The sequence below is a fragment of the Ornithorhynchus anatinus genome, chromosome 11, assembly GCF_004115215.2.
Source record: "Ornithorhynchus anatinus isolate Pmale09 chromosome 11, mOrnAna1.pri.v4, whole genome shotgun sequence".
Taxonomy (NCBI): domain Eukaryota; kingdom Metazoa; phylum Chordata; class Mammalia; order Monotremata; family Ornithorhynchidae; genus Ornithorhynchus; species Ornithorhynchus anatinus.
In genome coordinates, this window is record NC_041738.1 from 3,839,644 (window position 1) to 3,854,286 (window position 14,643).

Here is a 14,643-nt window from a genome sequence, read left to right on the forward strand (position 1 = left end):
AAGGGAGGAGAGGTAGGAAGGGGCGAGGTGACGGAGAGCCTCGAAGCCTAGAGTGAGGAGTTTTTGTTTGGAGCGGAGGTCGACGGGCAACCACCGGAGTTGTTTAAGAAGGGGAGTGACACGCCCAGATCGTTTCTGCGGGAAGATGAGCCGGGCGGCGGAGTGAAGAATAGACCGGAGCGGGGCGAGAGAGGAGGAAGGGAGGTCAGACCTGCCCTAGGCCGTCGGTTCCTTGCGGGCCGGGAATGCGTCTGCTTTATTGTACTCTCCCAATCGCCCAGTTCAGTGCTCTTCCCACAGTAAGCGCTCGATAAATACGACCCACTGGCTGGCGGACCCCCCCCCCGCTCCCCGGCTCCCCTAATCCTCGAGGCCCGGCTGGCTTCCGCACCACGGGGCAGCTGAGACGCCTCCGCCCCCGGGTCCGGATCCCAGCTGGGGGCTCTTACTGGATCCGGGGTCGCATCTTGCGCCTTACCGGTGCAGCTGGGAGTTACACGTGCCTGGCCTCCCTCCCCGGACCGGGCCCGGACCCAGCGAAGGTGGGGCGGGAGAGGGGCAGAAACGAGGGCATTAAGCCCTACTAAAACCAGATCCCCTCCACGAGGCCTTCCCCGACTAAATCTCCATTTCCCCTATTCCCTTCTCCCACGCGTCGCTTATACGTCCCCATTGAACACCCACCCTCATTCCCACGGCCCACGTGGGTAACTGACTTTCACGACCGCCTCCCCTCGTGATGCTCCTCGTTCTCCCTCTCTCAAGAGTTCAGTACAGTGCTGGGTACTCAGTAAGCGCTCGATAAAGACCACCGATCCAACGCCTGACCACCGAGAATTCAGGGGGCCAGAATTCCGGAGCGATGTTCTACCCCAGGAAAACATCTCGGTGAAGCCGGCCGCAGAGGCCCGGAGGGCGGGTCTCGGGACTCCCTAGATCGAGCAGAACCAAAAAGGGGTTTCTTCCATTCTAACTTCTCTGACTGAGGGAGAGAATTCCTTCTTTTCGATTTTAATTCACTGTACTCTAGCCTCATCCACTCTTCCCAGGGAAAATGACCACACGGTCCAGATTACACAGCCAGGTCGTCTAAAGGAGGGAAAGGGAGAGCGGTCGGGTGGGGAAATCTCCCCGGGAGAGTTGGGATCTTCCTTCCTATCGCCGGGTGTGCACAAGCCTGGGAGTCGCAGGTTCTGGGTTCTGATGCCGTCTCTGCCAACTATTTACTGGGCTACCTTGGGCAGGCCACTTCACTTCCCTGGCCTTCAGTGACCTCATCTGTATGATGGGGCTTAAATCCTCCTCCCTCCAACGTAAAGACTGTGAGCCCCATGTAGGACAGGGACTGTGTCCAACCTGACAGACCTGCATCCATCCCCTTCGATTCTATTCACTGCCATTGTTGTTGTCCGTCCGTCTCCCCCGATGAGACCGTAAGCCCGTCGGAGGGCAGGGACCGTCTCTATCTGTTACCGATTTGTCCATTCCAGGCGCTTGGTACAGTGCTCTGCACATAGTAAGCGCTCGATAAATACTGTTGAATGAATGAATCCATCCCGGCGCTTAGAACAGTGCTTGCTACATAATGAGTGCTTAACAAATACCACGTTAATCAAAACAGGCCATTCGAGCCAGAGGACTCGCAATCCGAGGTCTAATTCAAGACCACGGAGCCGCCGCCGGGGACTGAAGACGGCCCACTGCCCCGAGGGCTCCACGAGCCGCTTCCCCGGAACGCCGGCCACTTTGCCCGGGAGGGGCCGCTTGAAAGCGGCCCCGCCATTTCAGGCTAAACCGTGCTCCGACTCCCACGGATCCGCTTGGGCCATTTGGTAATCATTTCGATTCTTTGGCCCGGTATAATTCTTCCTCCCACCCAGACCCTAGACTATTGAAACCAGCTGATCTCCCCCGGGAGAGGACCACCTAGGGGGCCGCCGGCAAATCTCGGAGCCGGGCTCCAGTCGACCGAAGAGAAACAGCCGGGTTCTCTGGGCCCGAGTGGGTCTTAAAACCCACGCGGCTGGGCCGCTGAGCTGTTACCGCGGAGGTGGTGACCGGGGGGGGGGGGGGTCTGCCCAAAGAAAACTCATCGCCTGGCCTTTCCGGCAGAGACCTCAACAAGGCCACGGGTGGCCGCCCCGGTCTCCCCGACGAATTCCCAGACCCGGGGTCTAGGAGCCTCATCACCGCGGCCACTTGGGGAAGGCTTCCGGAAGCGTCTGGCTCGGCCAAAAACCCCGGCCCTCGCTTCTCCGAACGGGGGGTGGCGGGGGGGGGGGGGGGGGGCGGGACGTTTCCGTCTGGTCCCCCCGCGCCTCCCGAGGCCGGCCTGAAAGGGAGAGCGAGAAGGAGCCACCCACCTCAATCTTGTCCGTTTTGGCATCGCCCCAGTAGATCTTGCCCTCGTCGTAATCCAGGGCCAGGCCGTTGGGCCAGCCCAGGGAAGTGTTCACCAGCACCGTCCGGTCGGACCCATCCAGAGCCGCGCGCTCGATCTTCGGGTTCTCTCCCCAGTCGGTCCAATACATGTACCTGGGAGGGGAGGCAGAGGGCGGGAGGGTGAGGACCGAGGGGCGGCTTCCAGGCCCCCGCCCCTCAACTCGCCCGGCGGCTGCGGGAGCCTCCCCGGTCGCTCGACCCGTCCCCGGAACGGAGCCTGCCTGCCTTGGGGGGGCGAGGCGGGGGAGGGGGAGCCCCGGTATTAACGGCCAACAGGGCCCGGGGAGCCTGCGCCGAGAGGAAATTGAGCTCGGGGCGGCGATGGGCCGCAGAGGGCCAGAACGCCTCAGCGACGCCAAGCCCCCGGCAAGGCCGTGAGCGACGGGAGGTTGGGGGGGGGGGGTGAGAAACCGGAGCTCGGACTGCCAGAGCAGACACACCGAGGGAGAGCGGGGAGGGACGGGAATTAGGGAGAGCGGCAAACCGGGTCAGGCCGGGGGGAAGCCGCTACAGGAACGACCAAAGCAAACAGAGAAGAAGGGGCCGCGGAGGAATGCCCGAGGGAGGGCCCGGAGTCGGGATCCCGAACCGGGACGCCGCCAGGGCGCGTCCAGCGTCCACGGGCGAGAGAGAGCCGGTCCTGGAGCCGAGAGACACCGGCGTCCTCGGGAAACCGGAGACGCGCACGGGGATGAGGGCCAGAGGAGAGAACACACACGGTCACACCAGAGACCGAGACACCACTACAGCAGGGAGCCAGACGCATCAGGGCGCATATGGAAACTGGAAAAGACATGGCCTTAATAATCATAAAAAAAAAAAAAAAAGCGACCAGTAACAGACCCCATCCGAAGAGAGAGGGAACAAACGACAGAGCTGAGAGTTTCCGGAAAAGCCGACGGGACCAGGGAGCCGCGAGGGGATGGGAAAGCTCGCCGGGCTCCGTGACCCCGGGAACGGGCAGGTGACGATATCCGGCGGCTTCCACTGGGTTGATTCCTCCAGGGCCTCTGTGAGGTTGGCTCAGACTGGAGCATCCCCTTCTGCGGGAGCCCGGGTCCCGGCACCCTCCCTGGAAACCAAGGGACCTGGGGTTTCCCAAACCCCTTACGTGACCAGGCTCTCTGCCCCTTCCTTCCCACACAGAGGTGCTCCGAGGAGAAAACGAGGCACGGGAGAAGAGCGTTCGAGGGCTCAGGAAGGAACCCGCGGCCGCGCGAGGGAGAGAAACGGAAATTCCCGTCACGACGACTTTTCCCTTTCCCCCCGGGGACAGCCGGACATCAGGTGATACAGAGATTCGTCTCGACCCTCTCCTGCGCTCCGGGCCCCTTGCCCGCAGCTCTCCCCGGCTCCCCGGGAAAAGCCGACAGAACTCACAGGGGCACGGTTCAAATGGACCTTCCACGCCGTCCCCTGCAGAACGGCATTCTCTCATCCGTGAGGAAGTCGTGGGGACGAGGGAGGAAGGAAGGACAGCGGGACGGACGCCACGGCCTGTGACTGGATTCATCCCGAGCAGCAGGGCTGGGAATTCAGACATGATGGGGAGGGGAAGGGAGATGGGGGAACGAACTGGACCGGTACTGGGGGAGCGGGCCGAAAGAACCGAGCAGACTGGAACCGGGCAGGCGGAGCCGCGCAGAAAGGGCCGAGACGGAAGCGAGAGCAGCGGTGTGGCCTGGTGGAAAGAGCCAGGCCCGGGAGACGGAGGAGCTGCGTTCTAATCCCGGCTCGGCCACTTGTCTGCTGTGTGACCTCGGGCAAGTCGCTTCACTTCTCTGTGCCTCAGTTCCCGCCTCTGTAAAATGTGGATTGAGCCCGTGAGTTCTGTGTGGGACCGGGAGTGGATCCAACCTGATTACCTCGTATCTATCCCAATGCTTAGTACGCAGTCAGCGCTTAACAAATACCATAAAAAAGAACACTAAATAAGCTCCATTTTCTCTACCTGAGACCCAATAAATGGTGGCGGGGAGGAAATGGATGGCTTTTTGGGGGGGGGGGGGGGGCTTTGTGATTTCCAATACTGGGGGTACTCGATGGCACATCAAGGTGAAGGGGACGTTACGCAAGGGGAGAACGAGACAGCGAGAAGAGATCAAAAGGATACGTGATACATGATAAATGATGGTTCCTTCTATTTTTCAGTTGATCTATTTATTGTACGTCGGGGGAAAAAACCCGGTAACGAATCATTCAAGTAATGCAAGGGTCATTTCTGGTGCCCTCCATGTCTGTTCACGAGATAGGGGGTGGAAGTGGACCGAGAAGAGTTGGACGCTGGTGAAAATTTGGGGGTGAGATATTTTGGAAAGTGGCTTCCAGAGCCGGGGGGAGGCGGGGGGTGGCGGAGATCAAACTGTTCATACGAACAGACTTCCTTTTCCTCTAAGATAACGTCGAAGAATGAGCCCCTGTTACTTTCCGTAATTACGGCTTTCGGAATGCTGAGAAAAGAATGCGATTAAAACCTTGCGCGGGGAAGGGAGAGGAAACTCCCCGGAGATCCAGGCTCCGTATTCTGCCTAAGGTCTATCACCTGAGCAAAATTTGCAAGCGCATCATTTAGACGGAAGGACACCATTCACAGTTCTCTACCTCGAACGATAATAATAATAATTACGGTCCTTGTTGAGCGCTAAGTGCCAAGCACTGTTCTAAACACTGGGGTGAATGCAAGCCAATCAGGTTGGACGCAGTCCCTGCCTCACTGGGGACTCCCAATCTTAATCCCCATTTTTACGGATGAGGTAACTGAGGCCCAGAGGCGTGAAGTGACTTGACCAGGGTCACGCAGCAGACAAGTGCCGGAGCCGGGATTAGAAGCCAGGTCCTTCCGACTCCCAGGCCCGGGCTCTAGCCACTAAGCCATCCCGCTCCCATCCCGAGAGCAGGCGGCACCCAGACCTGGCTGCGGGGTTTTCCGAAGGGTCACAGCGGTATTTCTGACCACCCGCCCGGCCCTCTGGTCCAAGAGCCTACTTCGGGCTCCGAACCGAGCCCCGGAGAGGGTCCGAGAGAGACAGAAGGGCAGATTTAGCAAAATAAAAGCCACCCGGACCCCGCGGCCACTCCTTACCCGGCCGTAGGGTCCAGCACGATGGCCCGCGGCTCCTCCAGGTCCTCCGAGATCAGGATCTTCCTCAGCGTCCCGTTGAGCCGGGTCACCTCGATGCGGTCCGTGCCCGTGTCGGTCCAGTAGAGGTTCCGGGCCACCCAGTCCACGGCGATCCCATCGGGGTGGGCTATCTGGGCCGTGACCACGAACTGACTGCCCGACCCGTCTAAAAACGAGCGGCGGATGGCCCTCACTTCGTCGTCGGTCCAGTAGATGTACCCTTCCACGGGGTCGTAGTCGATGGCGATGGCGTGGCGGATGTCCTCCAGCTGTAAGACTATGTCCGTGAAATCGGGGGTGTCCAAGGAAATGCGCCTCAAGTCTGTCCTTCGGGCTAGGAGCAATAGCTCGGTGGCACCTAGATTGAAAAAGAAAAAAAAAAGTGGGGCGGAGGGAGGGCAGAGTATGAAAACAATCTTTAACCGAGTGGGCAGAGTACTTGAATGCATATTTAGCATAAGCCCCAAATTACAACTTTGAGGACTGTTCCATGAAAAACAAATCATTCAAATCCGTCCCGAACTCTACTGGGATTTATTTTTACATGATTCGCCCTCTCCTGCTCCCTCAAAAGAGGCGCGGGTCTGTCCGAAAACGGCTTGGGAATTTTAAGTTTCTTTCACGGCGCTCTTCCCGAACTCTCCACGGCCTATAAACCCGCTCAGTCTTCGGTCTGAAAAACCACCCCGGGACGCTAAGGATTCACCAACCGGTCAGGTGCGCCTGGGGTGATGGGGCCCGATCGGGGCCCTAGGGAGAGAGGAGGTCGAGGGGTTCCGTGCTAAAGCTCTAAAAAGAAAGGCCCCGGATCGGCGATGGCTACCGGTTATTCCGGTCGGACGGGCTCCGGTCGGAGCGGCGTGAGGCTCAATGTCCGTGGCCCTGCTCGGCCCGTGGGGCACGGCAGGCGTGGCGCCCCCATTTTTTGCCCCAATCCTACCACCCGCCTGGGTCCGGGCACCCCAACATCCCTTAGAGGAACTGGGCTGTCCTCAGGGAGACACAAAGAAGCAGAATTACAGCAGGCATGTTTTAACACGGCTGTGCAGGCCACGGGACGTGTCGGGGCACGGAGCTATACCCTTCGACTGCGCGTGGGCGTGGGCCCACGCGCCGCCCCTCCGAACCCGTACGTAGATACACACGCACACGGCTTCCCGCAAAGTACAACGGATTTACAGAGCTTGGCTTTAGGCAGGGGTGGGAATGGTTGGTCGGGTCCTAAATGTTTCAGCCAAGGCCGCCCCCCCGGCCCGAGCCAGACCCGGAATCAAACCGTGCCACTCGGCCAGAGCTGGGGGGCTCTTCCCGGGGGGGCTGACCTGGGCAGGGCAGAAACGGCTGGACTGGAAGGTCCCGAGAAGCAGAGGGTCCAAATCGGGCGGGTGGGCGGCTGGTCCTGGCTCTCCCTGTCCTCCTCCCCGCTCAGTGGAGTAACCCTCATCTCCTTGTGGGCAGGGAACGTGTCTGTCTGTTGTTATACCGTACTCTCCCGAGAGCTCGGGGCAGTGTTCTGCGCGCAGTATGCGCTCGATAAATACGATCGGATGAATGGACGAAAGGAAGGCGAGAGTCCGCGGATGAGGCCGGGGCTGAGGCCCGCTCTAAAAATCGCGGGTCCCGACCACTTGGCGTCCAGCCTTCATCCCGGTTCGGGTCGGGCCGGGCGCGGAGGCTCCCGGGAGGGACGACCGGGCCCCAGAAGGGAGTGGGGAGGTGGAGGGGGCCAGACCTTCACCCCTGTCTCTTCCCCTGGGACACCGGGCTCCTCCCCGGGCCCCGCGGCTGTCCCGACTGGGAACGAGGGAATGGAACAGAAGCCGAGGAAAGGAGCGTGACTGAAATTCAAATTTATACCAAAAAGCAGGCAACGCGGGCCTTTCTTCCGATTTTCACAGGCCCGGGATCTGAACCGACGGAGATAAGAAGATATAGGAAATCCAGACTTCACCGGCATCTTGGAGCTCACCACCTCCCATGGAACCAGCTTCCTGGTCCTTCAGGGTCGCTACCCATCCCTTCCCAAACCCGCCCACCGACCCTTCGCTGGGAAGCAGAACGGTCTGACGGATAGAGCGCGGCCTGGGAGCCAGAGGGCCTGGGATCTAATCCCAGCTCTGCCACTTGTCTGCTCTGCGACCTCGGGCAAGTCAGTTCCCTTCTCGGTGCCTCGGTTACCCCATATGGAAACCGGAGATGAAAACTGTGAGTCCCGTGTGGGACGTGGCCTGCGTCCAACCCGACTGCTTTGTATCTACCTTAACGCTTGATACGGTGCCTGACGCAGAGTAAGCGCTTAACGGAAAGCGCGGGCGAGGCCCGGTGAGGAGGTCGGATGGAGAGAGGCGCGAGAGCTGGGGTGAACTGGGAGAAAAGTAAGGAGAAGAAGGGGCGACGGAGCTGACCGAAGGCCTTCAAGCCAACGGTCAGGAGTTTCCGCTTGACGCGGACACGGAGGTGGGGCCGGGGGAGGTCCGGGCAATACCCCGAGAAGGAGCCCGGCCTAGCGGAGAGCGCGCGGGCCCGGGAGTCGGAAGGACCTGGGTTCTAATCGAGGCTCCGCCACTTGTCTGCTGGGCCAGTCGCTTCGCTTCTCCGTGCCTCAGTTTCCTCACCTTTAAAACGGGGATTTAGAGCGGGAGCCCCGTGTGGGACAGGGACCGTGTCCAATCTGATTACTCTGCATCTACCCCGGCACTTAGAACGGTGCTTAACAAGTACGATAATTATGATTATTCTTCTCTACGTCCACTGGCCGGGCAGAACGAGAGGCGACGGGCTCCTCCGCGGGGAGTTGGGTCCACCTGAGTCCACCGATTCTCTGAACTGCACGGTTTCAGAGGGTCTTTCTTATTATGGATTTTCTAGGGGGCGGGGTGGTGGGCACGGGTGGGCGTGCGCGATTTCCCCCCGAACTCTGTGTGGGCAGGGGCACCCCGGCATTTGCTCCACTGCCTTCAGAGTCGCGGATAAGTAAACCGCGGCGCCGCCGCTTCCTCCGAGGAGGGCTCTAAGAGCCGACTTACTGATAACGGGGGTGCGGTCTCCTTACTCCGGGAGCAGAGAGGCCGCCCCATCTCCTTCCCGGGAGAGTTTCGGAAATCAAATAAACAACCATCTGTCTTGGATCACACGGGCACCGATGTTATGTGGAAGCGACGGGCTAGACTCAGTGGCCTCTTAAGGTTACTTCCAGCTACTTGATTTATGGCTGCTGATTTCCAAAAAAACAGAAGCTGTGCCAGCAGAGTTTCTGGGAAAATGATTGTGAAAGAGAAATGGCCGGGGCCAGGCCCCTGCCCCCCGGCCCCCGGGGTCGAGCCGCGGTGGGCCGCTCTAGAGCTTTAGGCAAGAAGGGGGTCCGCGGGGGTCCGTGGACCGCCCAGATCGGACGGTCCACCCGGGGTCTGCCCGGCCCACCGGGGGGGGAGGGTCCCGCACGTCCCTCTGCCCCGACACTCTGGCCCACGGTCACTCCCCCACCTTCAGAGCCCGACTCAAATCCCACCGCCTCCAAGAGGCCTTCCCTGCCTAAGCCCTCACTCCCCTTCTGGACTGGAAGCTTGTTGTGGGCAGGGAACGCGTCTGCCTAGAGGAAAGAGCCCGGGCCTGGGAGTCGGAAGGACCAGGGTTCTAATCCCGGCTCCGCCACGTGTCTGCTGTGTGACCCTGGGCAAAGTCACTTCACGGAGCCTCAGTTACCTCATCTGGAAAATGGGGATTAAAAGTCTGAGCCCCATGAAGGACGGGGACCGTGTCCAACCTGACTGACTTCTATCTAACTCCAGTGCTTAGAACAGTGCTTGGCACACAGTAAGCGCTTAACAAGTTCTGTGATTATCATCATCATTCCCCCCAGGGGCTCCGTACACAGTAAGCGCTCAATACCCCTGACTGATTCAGTACGATTAATCGACCACTCGTCCTCAATTCTGAGTCACCTAAGCCCTCAGAAGCAGCGTGGCTCGGTGGAAAGAGCCCGGGCTTGGGAGTCGGCGGTCGTGGGTTCGAATCCCGGCTCTGCCACTTGGCAGCCGTGTGACTGTGGGCGAGTCACTTCACTTCTCGGTGCCCTCATCTGCAAAATGGGGATGAAGACCGTGAGCCTCACGGGGGACAACCTGATGACCTCGTACCTACCCCGGCGCTTAGAACGGTGCTCTGCGCACACTAAGCGCTTAACAAATACCGACATTACATTACTTGGTTCTGAGCCCCTTAGGCACTTTGATTTTGGCCCCAATCCCGGGGCGCTAACTTATATATCCACCTGTAATCTAAGGTCCACCTCGCTCTCTAGTCTGTAAGCTCCTTGGGAGCAGGGACCGCGTTTACCTACGCTGTCGAACTGCACTCTCCCAAAGGCTTAGTCCAGTGCTCTGCACACAGTAAGCATTCAATAAATACCACTGATTGAGTTTTCCCAGTTTTTTTCCCCCCCTTTGCTATGCCTCTCTGGCTTCCCCAAAGAGAAAAAAGCCCACGAGGGAATGAAAGAAATGGCTCTTCCCATGGGGGACAAGGACAAACAACATGTTAATGGCTGTTCTTTTCCTGCTTTTTTCCTCTCCACGTATCTGGTTGTTTTCTTTCTCCTCACTGCCCCTCTCTCGATTTCCTGATCATTTTTCCCTAAAGGACCGGCGTGAGAAGCAGCGTGGCCTAGTGGATAAAACCCGGGCCTGGGAGTCAGAAGGACCTGACTCCACCGTATGTCTGCTGTGCAACCCTGGGCAAGACACTTCGTTTTCCTGGGCCTCAGTCGCCTCGTCTGTAAGATGGGGATTAACACCGTGAACCCCATGTGGGACAGGGACTGTGTCTACCCTGATTCGCCTGCATCTACCCCAGCGCTTAGAACAGCGCCTGGCACACAGTAAGCACTTGACAAATACCATAACAAGAAAAAAACCACCACCAAATTCCCAGAACTAATGGATACGTTCCCTGCCCCTAACAAGTTCACAATCTAGAGGGTTTACTGGAAGCAGGACCTCAGAAGGGCTTTGAATGTGGGGAAAGCTGCAGAGTGCTTGGCACATACGAAGGGCTTAACGAATACAATTACTGTTATTATGATTATTAGGCAATTTGGGAGCAGCGTGGCACCATTCCACCTCTCCCCAAACTGCGTTTTTCTATTCTTCTCTCCGTCCCCCGGATCGTGGTTCCCGTGGGCCGAACCCGTGGGGCGGGGCCGGGCCCGGAATCCCTCCGGGCTTGGGGGGGGGGGGCGGCGACGGGGAGAATAGCAACGGCAATAATAATAACTGTGGTATTTGTTAAGCAGGGCTGCCTACCTCCGGAAAGTCGCCCGACCACCACTTCCACCCACGAGCAATCCCGGCAAGCCTACCCGAAGCTGCCATGCCCCCCGCCTCGCTGGGGTTCACCCCATCAGCATCCCCCCCCCCGCCCGCCGGCCTCCGTGCCCGGGCTCCACCCCCCCTCGGTCGGAGGACCTCGTCGGCCCCCCCCCCCCCGTCCCAATCGCCCCAACGGAATCCAAAGGAACGGGAGCCTGCTCGCTTGGTAGGGAATCTGTCAACTGCCAGGGCAAAATTCAGAGCTTTCCGCCGAGGGTGCGTTTCTCCTTCGGAATCGACCGCGCCGCGGCCGACTCCGGGCAACCGGGGCCGGCCCCGGCCGCTCCCTCCGTGCCTCGCCGTAATTGAGGCAGGGTTACTGTCCCCTCGCCAGCCGAATTCAGGCCAACGCTCCACCCATTCGTTAGGCGCCCCGGGGGCTCCTCGATTCGTTCTGAGCTCAGCCCAAGCCCTCTTCTCGGCCACCCAAGACTCCAGCCTCGAGGGTTCCCGGGTCGGTCCGCGGCTCTTCCGGAATCACGTGCGGCGAGCAAGGCTCGGGCCCTGCCGAGGAGGCCGGCTGCTTCGACCGGACGCTCGCTCCTAGCCCTGCCCTGCAAGTCTCTCTCCCCTGCTCCTCTGAGCCCACTTTCTTTTAAAATGACCCTTCTGTTGGACTCCGAACCCTCGGCCCCAGGAGAGAGAACCGTTCAACAACCGTGACACCACGTCGTGCCGTACACACCCCTCTCCGCCGACTTTCTGTCAGGGCGATACCGAAGGTCGAGCGATAAGAGAAAAATGGTGGTATGGGTTAAGCGCTTACTAGGCGCAGAGCACTGTTCTAAGCGCTGGGGGATACAAGGTGATCAGGTTGTCCCACGTGGGGCTCACAGTTTTAATCCCCATTTTACGGATGAGGTACCTGAGGCACAGAGAAGTTAAGCGACTTGCCCGAAGTCACACAGCTGGCCAGCGGCAGAGCCGGGATTAGAACCGCGCTCCGAGTGTCTCCGGGGCCCCCCATCAGCTGAAGATGGGAAACACGCCCAGACGGCGTGGCCTAGCGGCGACCGCCCGGGGCCAGGGAGTCAGAGGATCTGGGTTCTAATCCCGACTCGGTGGGGGTGGGGACCTTGGGCCAGTCGCCTGACTTCTCCGGGCACGTTTCCTCGCGTGTAAAATGGGGGTTCGATACCCGTTCTCCTTCCAACTTAGACCGCGAGCCCCGTGGGAGACAGGGACCGGGCCCATCCTGATCGATTCGTATCGACGTGAGTGCTCAGGACAGGGCGCGAGACACGATAAGCGCGTAACAGATACGGTGATAATGACGGTGGTGACAACGCTATCGCTCGTAATGACAGAACTGAGGCAGAAGCCCCCGGAAGGATGTCTACCGTGGGTACCCGAGACGCGGTTCCAAAGAACGGCCCCAGCCAGCAGAGCCGGTGGCCACCGGTGACAACCCGCCGCCCCTTTCCCACAGCAGCCGGGGCGGGTTCTATGTTCAGATTTCGGTGGGCTGGAAGAAGGAGGGAAGGGGTAGAGAGAGACGGTACCCACCCAGGACCCCCGGGCCTGATCACGCACCTCCCGTGCAGGGAGGCCGAAAATGGCGCCCCAGACCATCCCATTACGAGAGTCACCTGGGAGCTCCCCGTGCCCCTCCACCTCCTCCGATCCCCACACCGTAATGAAGCCTCTCCTTTCGGGGAGCGAGTTCAGCACGGGAAGGGGTGGAGGGCCGGGGCTCCGGGTGGAGGAATTTCAGACGGAGGTTCTATTTTTCTTTCCTCCTTCTCATTTGCGTTCCCGAGATCTCGTGAGGGGGGCCGGGAGCCAGCGGGGGGGGGTAAGGCAGAGTTGGCGGGGCGGGAGAACGAAAGGGAGCCGGCGGGCGGGGAGCGGGGAGGACGGACAGGGCGCCGGGGCCCCGCCGGGGTGAGAGCGCGGCCCGGGAAGGTTGTGGGGGAGGGACGGGGGACGGGGCCAGCTGCCATCTCTCTCGGCGTGCGGGCCGGCGGCCGACGCTGAGGATCCCGCCTCGGACCTTCCGGTCCTTGGCCGCCGCGGCTCCACCCCCTCCAGGCAACCCGATCCGGGGCTCCTCTAGGAGGGGAGAGGGCACGAGGACAAAGCGAAGGGGAAGAAACCGAAGCAGGCCGCTCAAGCCGGGGGGCCCGGTCTGCGGCCGCCCCGGGCGTGACGCGGTCTCCCCCCCTTCGCCGCCCCGCCGACGGTTCCTCTACCCCGCCGGACTCCGCTCCGTATAATCACGCCCGCCGCCAAAGGAGAGCGAGCTTGCTTCTTCTGAACTCGGCGAGTTTTCCGCCGCCAGATCACCGCGGCCGTCCGGAATGTAACGCGAGACCTCACGTCCCTACAAAATAGGACCTGTCGATCCCTCTAGGTTTTGGCCGGCGACCTCCACGATCGCGGCAAGATAAGGCGGCCCCTTCGGGGGTCGTGGCGGGAGAGATGTGTCGGCCGCACCTCTCGGGGCCCCGACCCGCCGGAGTGCTCGGGAGCGACGGTGCTTCTGGAGAGGAAGGAAGGGAGCGGAGGGAGGGAGGGAGGGAGGGAGGGAGGCACCCGGGGGGAAGCAGCAGCAGCAGCAGCAGCAGCAGCAGCAGCAGCAGCAGCAGGAATTTCACTCTTGAACTCCAAAATTCCCTGCGGTGAGAAGTCCCTCCAGTGGGGGAATTCCCACCCAGACTGTTTTCTGGATCGGAGGAAGAGGGGTGGCTTCTTCTCCTCGCTGTGCCCCTTCTCGGGGACGCTCGAAAGGTCGGCTGGCCCCGGCCGCCGGGCCCGGCACTCAGACTTAGGGTCTGGTCCCGGTCCCGCCCGCTGGGCCGCCTCCGCCACCGGTTTGGGACCCAAGGGCTCCTCCCCGGGGCGCTCCCCGAGGGGTGACGGGCGTCCGGCGAAACCGTCGGCTAAGGAAGGTGGCCAACGCCGTGGGGTCGCCGAGGCCCGCTCGGCCCACGGTGGGAGGGGGTGCTGCCCGAGAAAACCCTCCCCGTGCTCGCCACAAAGTGCCGCGCCCTGGCCCCGGAGGGAACCCGACCGGCAGGGATGAGAGGGGTTGGGGGCGCGGCACAATCCGCCAACACTCTAATCGATCCGCCTGCGATGCCCGCTTGTCGTCCCCAAACTGGAGGGGGCCCCGACATCACCGTCGGGGTAATAATAATAATAACCGTGGTACTTGTTAAGCGCTTACCATGTGACAAGCGCTGTTCTAAGCGCTAGGGTAGATACAAGGGTTGGACACGGTCCAGCCTTAATTCTCATTTTTCAGATGAGGTAGCTGAGGTCCAGAGAAGTAAAGTGCCTTGCCAAGGTCACAGAGCAGACGAGTGGCAGAGGCAGGATTAGAACCCAGGTCCTTCTGACTCCCAGGCCCAGACTCTATTCATTGGGCCACAGAAGGAGAACCACAATTCTACCTCTCTACCGTTTCTCCTTCCATCAAGGACACAAACCCGCTCTCTTTATTGGCGACAGACCACTCTTCCCAACCTCTCCACCCAAGATCTCCCCAGCCGGCAGATAAATGCGGGCCGGGAGGCACTCTGAATCATCAATTTACGAGAAGCGGTGCGGCCTAGCGGATAGAACCGGGGCCCGGGAGTCGGAAGGATCTGGGTTCTAGTCCCAGCTCTGCCGCCTGCCTGTCTGCGTGACCTTGGGCAAATCACTTCACTTCTCCGGACCCGGGTTCCCCCATCTGTCAAATGGGGATTAAGACTCTGAACCCCACGTGGG

At 60.5% G+C, this 14,643-nt stretch overlaps 1 protein-coding gene across 2 annotated transcripts in view; it reads right to left on the minus strand.

Moving 5' to 3' along the window:
- The window catches only part of LRP6 (LDL receptor related protein 6), a 110,437-nt gene that overhangs the window by 40,733 nt on the left and 55,061 nt on the right, over nt 1-14,643 (minus strand). For both annotated transcript variants that reach the window (XR_003762943.2, XM_029075901.2), the window contains exons 6-7: nt 5,525-5,921; nt 2,364-2,535 (exon numbers count right to left, since the gene is read on the minus strand). Coding sequence is in view for 1 of the 2 variants with exons in the window: in XM_029075901.2 (XP_028931734.1) it covers nt 2,364-2,535; nt 5,525-5,921 (569 nt within the window). In the remaining variant the exon portion in view is untranslated. The remainder of the gene's footprint in view (nt 1-2,363; nt 2,536-5,524; nt 5,922-14,643) is intronic.